The 5,806-nt window shown below is 51.3% G+C and overlaps 1 protein-coding gene across 1 annotated transcript; it reads right to left on the bottom strand.

Moving 5' to 3' along the window:
• Positions 1–500: 500 nt before the first annotated feature.
• ID1 (inhibitor of DNA binding 1, HLH protein) lies at positions 501–1,728 on the bottom strand. The gene is given in 6 exon segments (XM_027622162.2): positions 501–951; positions 1,193–1,252; positions 1,254–1,337; positions 1,339–1,407; positions 1,409–1,570; positions 1,572–1,728. Coding segments are annotated over 6 exon segments (708 nt in total). The 5' UTR covers positions 1,620–1,728; the 3' UTR covers positions 501–666.
• Between the last annotated feature and the right edge of the window lie 4,078 nt (positions 1,729–5,806).

The following is a 5,806-nucleotide window of genomic DNA, read 5'->3' as shown; positions in this document are numbered from 1 at the left end:
GATAGCCGCAACAGGGGAAGCACCTCCTACTGGGGAATGGGGCGACAGAAGTCCTGCCTCAGATAAACTCTGGGCAAGCCTTTCCTCTAAGGTCCTCCCCTTCCCCTATCTTGGCAAAGATGGAGGCGGCTCAGTCACCTGGTTCTCCAACTTACACATAGCCTGTGGAATACTCAACCGAGAGGGGAACTTGGCAGGTTGATCTGCATTTTAACAACCTCCCCAGGTGGCCCAGATGGCCCAAGACCACTTGGAGAGACCCTAGAGGTCTAGAGGATTTAATTTTATGGCACCGGAGGAGCGGGGAAATGGCCAGTGATGGGGAAAGAATGGACCTTTAAAGACACCGGAAAACGCTCAGTTCAGGTCGGTATAAAGCGACAGTCCAGATGTGGCCTTCTAGTCCCCCTCCCCCCTCCCCAGCACCAGCTGCGAAAAGGGTCAGGGGTCACCAGCATCCCAAGGCCCTCCCCTCAATCCAAGAAATCACTGCAACTTACCGCAGTCTAAAGTATTTGTTTAATAACACAACAACAAAAAAACCACCCCACAGAACTATTGTAAAACAATATTCTCGGTGATCATTGTAATATACAATACAAAGCAATTAATTTCCTCAGAAATCTGAGAAGCACCAAACGTGACCATTTTTTAAAATGCCTGCTTTCAAAAAATAGAAACACACTGGGGGTCCCCCAAGTCTCTGGTATCTGGGTAGGTGTGGAGGGAGGGTCGGCCTGCCCTCGTCAGTCCCCCGGCCCTGGGCTGGATCCAGCAAGCGCCCCCACGGTCGCTGATTTCAATCTTGTTCCTCCCCAGCTCCGGCAAGGCGCTCGGCAGGATCAGAGAGCATGAATTCTTCTCGCCCCCTGGAGGGCTGGGGTCCGCCAGTCCTTGAGAGAGGCGCTTCAGCGACACAAGATGCGATCGTCCCGCCGGGACACATGCCGCCTGTGAAAGAGAGAGGTGAGACAGGCGGGTCGGAGGGGACAAAACTGCAAGCCCTTCCCCAGGAGACACTTTAATGAGAGCGCTCTTTCCGATCTCCTTGGGCATCCTTGCATAGCCAGGTACCCGAAAGGATGGGACGGACGCAGAGCCAAATACCCCCCCCCAACCGCCTCCCTTTGGGCCTCAGTTTACCCATCTGTAGAAAGAAAATGTGTTCCCGCGTCTCCAGTTCGGATCTCACCTCGGCCGCCAGGGCACTGATCTCGCCGTTGAGGGTGCTGAGCGGAGCCCGGGGCAAGGGAGCCCCGGCCTCCAGGGGTCCCGACTTGAGATTCCGAGTTCAGCTCCAACTCCAGGTCCCAGATGTAGTCGATGACGTGCTGGAGGGATCTCCACCCGGCTCACTTTGCGGTTCTGGGGCAGGGTGGGCACCAGCTCCTTGAGGCGCGAGTAGCAAGCCATTCATATCGTAGAGCAGCACGTTCACCTGCTGCTCGTCGAGCAGGGCGGGCAGGCGCGCCCCGGCGCCCCCCGCGCAGCGCGAGATGGCCACGCTCTGCTCGGACAGACAGCGCACCACCTCGCCCGCACCGCCTGCCGTCTTGCCGGCCTTCAGCGCGCGAGCTGGGGCCCGCGGCGGCCGCGGCACTGCCACTGGCGACCTTCATGATTCTGGCGTCGGAGTAAGAGGAGGGAGGCGAAGCGCACGGAGAACGCGGACGCCGGGCGAGAGCAAAAACCTCGGAGTGGAAAGAAGACGGTTGTACGAATGCGAAGGCCGAGACCCGCAGCCGTTCTTATAGAGACGCCGCAGCTCCCCCCCCGCCCACCCCGCCCACAGCCCCAGCCGCCAGAGGCGGGCTCAGAGGTTCAAAAAGCAGCCAATGGGCGGTCTTGAGGCGTGGCCTCCGGTGCCTCTGGGTCCCGCCTCCCGCTCTACTAGTGCACCCTCCCGGCCTTGGAAAGGGAACCCGAGTCTCAAGAATAGAGAGTGGGAGGGCACGGGGCGGGGTGGCTAGTGGAGGCGAGGGCTACCTTGGGCTTCTCGCAAAGGAGGCATTGCGGACAACGAAAAGACTTCAAGAATCACTTTTCTCAGGTTCATTTTCTCACCTCTCCAGCCCCATTTTACAGATGAGAGAAACTGAGGCTCGGTTGGGGAAGCGGCTAGCTCTGGGTTATCTAGAGAGTGCAGGACTAGAGCCTGGGCTTCTGGGAGCCTGACCTCCCGGCTCTTTGGGCCGAAACTTAAAGCGGGCCCTCCTTTACACTCTGCTCCTCAATTCCCAGAGAAAGTTGCTGGTTAATGTTTCTGGAACCAGGGAGGCTTTACCCAGGCCCCTCGGGGTGGGAGCAACTAATTCCGGAAAGTCTTCCTCTGGGATTGGGGGCGGATCCTCTGGGACATGAACTGGATAGAAGGCGCCCAGAGAGGAGCTGCACCCCTTATGCTATCCTGAATTTGCATCCCCTGCAAAAATTCCCCAAATCCGCATCAACTAGTGATTTTAGAATTTTTCTCCCTTTTTTGGCTGTTTCCTGTCCCTCCTCCCCCCCCCCCCCCAAAGACCTCCGATCAGGGTCTCCCTCCCACGGCGCGGCAGCTGCGGAGCTCGAGTCTCCCCCCCACACCTCCCGGGCGGGTCTGTGTCAGCGTCTGAACAAGCGGCTCAGACCGTTAGACGCCAGGCCCGTGACGTCACCCATTCATAAAACCGGGACGGGCTGTCAGGCTGGCGCCGCGCGGGCGGTCGCCATGGAGACGGCAAACCCGGCTAGAGCGCTCCCCCACTGCGCCGCGCTCGACCAGTCACCTGCGGACCTCTGGCGGGAAGCTGGGAATGCGCTCCTCGCGGGCGCGGTCGCTGGGCAAGGGTCACCTTACCTCCCGGGCTCCACACCTGGGACTCGCCCCCCCAGGCTCACACCTCAGACCACTGGGACGTTTCTTCACCTCCTCCGCCGCACCCCTAGGTTCCCCCTCCCGCTGGGGGAGAGTTCTGATCCCAACTCTGCTGCTGGGTGAAGTTAGTTGTCTCCGACCCTCTCTGATTCCTCATACAGTATTTGCCTGGTATTTTGATAATAATGGCAGAAGTGGTTTATCGATCTCTTAGTTCTTGCAAGGCACTGTGTACTTCACTGTGTGTGAAGCCTTTGCCTTTATCATCTGTAACCCTGGCCACAGCTCTAGAGGGGAGCTCTTTGGTTTCTTTCTTTCTCTTTCTTTTTCTTTCTTTCTTTTTTCCTTCTTTCTTTCCTTCTTTCCTTCCTTCCTTCTTTCTTTCTTTCTTTCTTTCTTTCTTTCTTTCTTTCTTTCTCTTTCTTTTCTTTCTTTCTTTCTTTCTTTAAGATTTTATTTGAGAGAGAGAAAAAGCAGGAGAGGAAGGAGGGTCAGAGGGAGAAGCAGGCCCCCCACTGAGCAGGGAGCCCGATGCGGGGCTCCATTCCAGGACCCTGGGATCACGACCGGAGCCGAAGGCAGACGCTTAACCACCTGAGCCACCCAGGTGCCCAGTTCTTTGGTTTCTTCATGCAAAGGAGGAAACTGAGGCTCAAAAAGCCTCCCAAGAGCCATAGCTATTGTAATGGCTGCATTATTATAACAGGGACACTGTATTGTAATGCAATCTCTTCCTGCCAGGGTGGGCAGTCTGCCTCCAGAGCCCTAGATTGGCTAAAGCGGGGGACACCGAGGTTTAGAATAGCCACCCGAGGGCACACAACTCTAGCAGGACTAAAATACTGTGCCCACCAAGGAGTGAGTTGATACTATGCTTATGGTCCCTCCTCCTCCTCCCCACCCCCCAGCAATTAATTCACTGGGTATCAGCAGGTTTCCTTTTCCCACAGAAGTCTGAGGCAAGGGCCAGTAAACCTGGCCTCTGCCTCCACGTGGGGGAACCAGGAAAACTGATCAGTGAGATCAGCTTCAAAGGGGAGAAACATTATTAATTAATTAACTGGACTCCTCATCCCCTTTACCACACCCCCCAAACTCTCCAAACTCCCTAAGCCTTGTTTAGTAATCTTCTAATGACTGGAGAGAACATTTTCCTGTGCAAAACTATTGCTAAAGAATTGGAAAGACAATGACCAGCCAGAGGAAATTAGAATATTAATTCATTACCCAGTGTTTATTAATTGACCCAGCAATTCTAGTTGCTGGCATCAATTCCAGAGAAACCTACACACATAGACACAAAGATGTCTGCCCAAGGATGTTCACTGAGGTTCCCTATTTTCAAGAGGGGAAGTCAGAGTAACCTAAATGTCCTTCAACAGGGGCATTATATGAACTATGAATGAAACATATGCACTATGAATGGAACATCCATGCTGTGGAATGTCTATGTAGCAGGTGGAAAGTGGGACTGAGAGATATCTAGATTCTACTGTTGGTGGAGAGACCAAGTGTTAGACTGGGGGTCAAGGTAGGACCTTTTACATGTAAAACAGCAAACATACTGCTCCCAAGTACAAGTGTATCTGTAAATAAATTTTTTAAAAAGAGAGGCAATCAAGCTGTGGGAAAAATTTCAAGCACAGTACTGTGTGATGTCTCCTATATGAAGTTCTAGAATAGGCACAACTGATCTTTGGTGAAAGAAATCAGAATGGTGGTTGCTTGCCAGGGAAGGGGTGTGAGGGAACCTTCTGGAATGATGGAAATGTTCTATATGATGATGAGGTGTGTGGTACACAGTGCATGAATTAGTCAAAACACAGTGGATTATATACTTTTGCACATTTGTATTTAAATTGCACCTCAATAGGAGTGCCTGGCTGGCTTAGTCGGTGAAGCATGGGACTCTTGATCTCAGGGCTGTGAGTTCAAACCCCACGTTGGGTGTAGAGATTACTTTTAAAAAATTAAAATAAATAAATAAATTGCATTCAACAAAAAATATTAGAAAGCAAAAAAAAAAAAGATAAACATCAAATTCCTGATATCACTCACCACTGTGAAGACAGGGAAGAACAATATGAAGTAGGACCTTCACTCTTATCTTCACATAGGTATTTCATTCTTACATTTTTCCCTTAAACAGTGTTATTGAAGTGTAATTGACACACGCTAACTGCATATATTTAAGGTGTACAATTTGATAACTTTTGACATGCATATATACCCATGAACCATCACCACAATCAAGAACATTAACATATACTTCCTCAGCTTTTTTTTTAATATAAAGATTTTATTTATTTGACAGAGAGAGAGAGAACAGGGACACAAGCAGGGGGAGTGGGAGAGGGTGAAGCAGACTCCCCGCCGAGCAGGGAGCCTGATATGGGGCTCGATCCCAGGACCCTGGGACCATGACCTGAGCAGAAGGCAGACGCTTAATGACTGAACCCCCCAGGTACCCCTAATCTGCATTTTTCTAATGACTCAAAGATGTTGAGCTTCTTTTCATGTGTTTATATGTCATCCATATATCTTCTTAGGTGAAGGGTCATTCACTTGTTCGTTAAAAAAAAAAAAAAAAATTAGATAATTGTAGAATCACATGTAGTCATAAGAAATAATACAGAGGGGCGCCTGGGTGGCTCAGTTGGTTAAGCGACTGCCTTCAGCTGAGGCCATGATGATCGAGTCCCGCATCGGGATCCAGTCCCACATTGGGATCCAGTCCCACATCGGGCTCCCTGCTTAGCAGGGAGTCTGCTTCTTCCTCTGACCCTCCCCCCTCTCATGTGCTCTCTCTCTCTCTCTTTCTCACTCTCTCAAATAAATAAATAAATAAAATCTAAGGAAAAAAAAAAAGGAAATAATACAAAGAGATCCCTTATAGCCTTCACCCAGTTCCCCCAATGGCAGCTTCTGGCAGTACAATATTCCAACTGCATT

Source organism: Zalophus californianus, chromosome 8, assembly GCF_009762305.2.
Source record: "Zalophus californianus isolate mZalCal1 chromosome 8, mZalCal1.pri.v2, whole genome shotgun sequence".
NCBI lineage: Eukaryota > Metazoa > Chordata > Mammalia > Carnivora > Otariidae > Zalophus > Zalophus californianus.
This window is presented reverse-complemented; position numbering and strand designations above follow the sequence as displayed.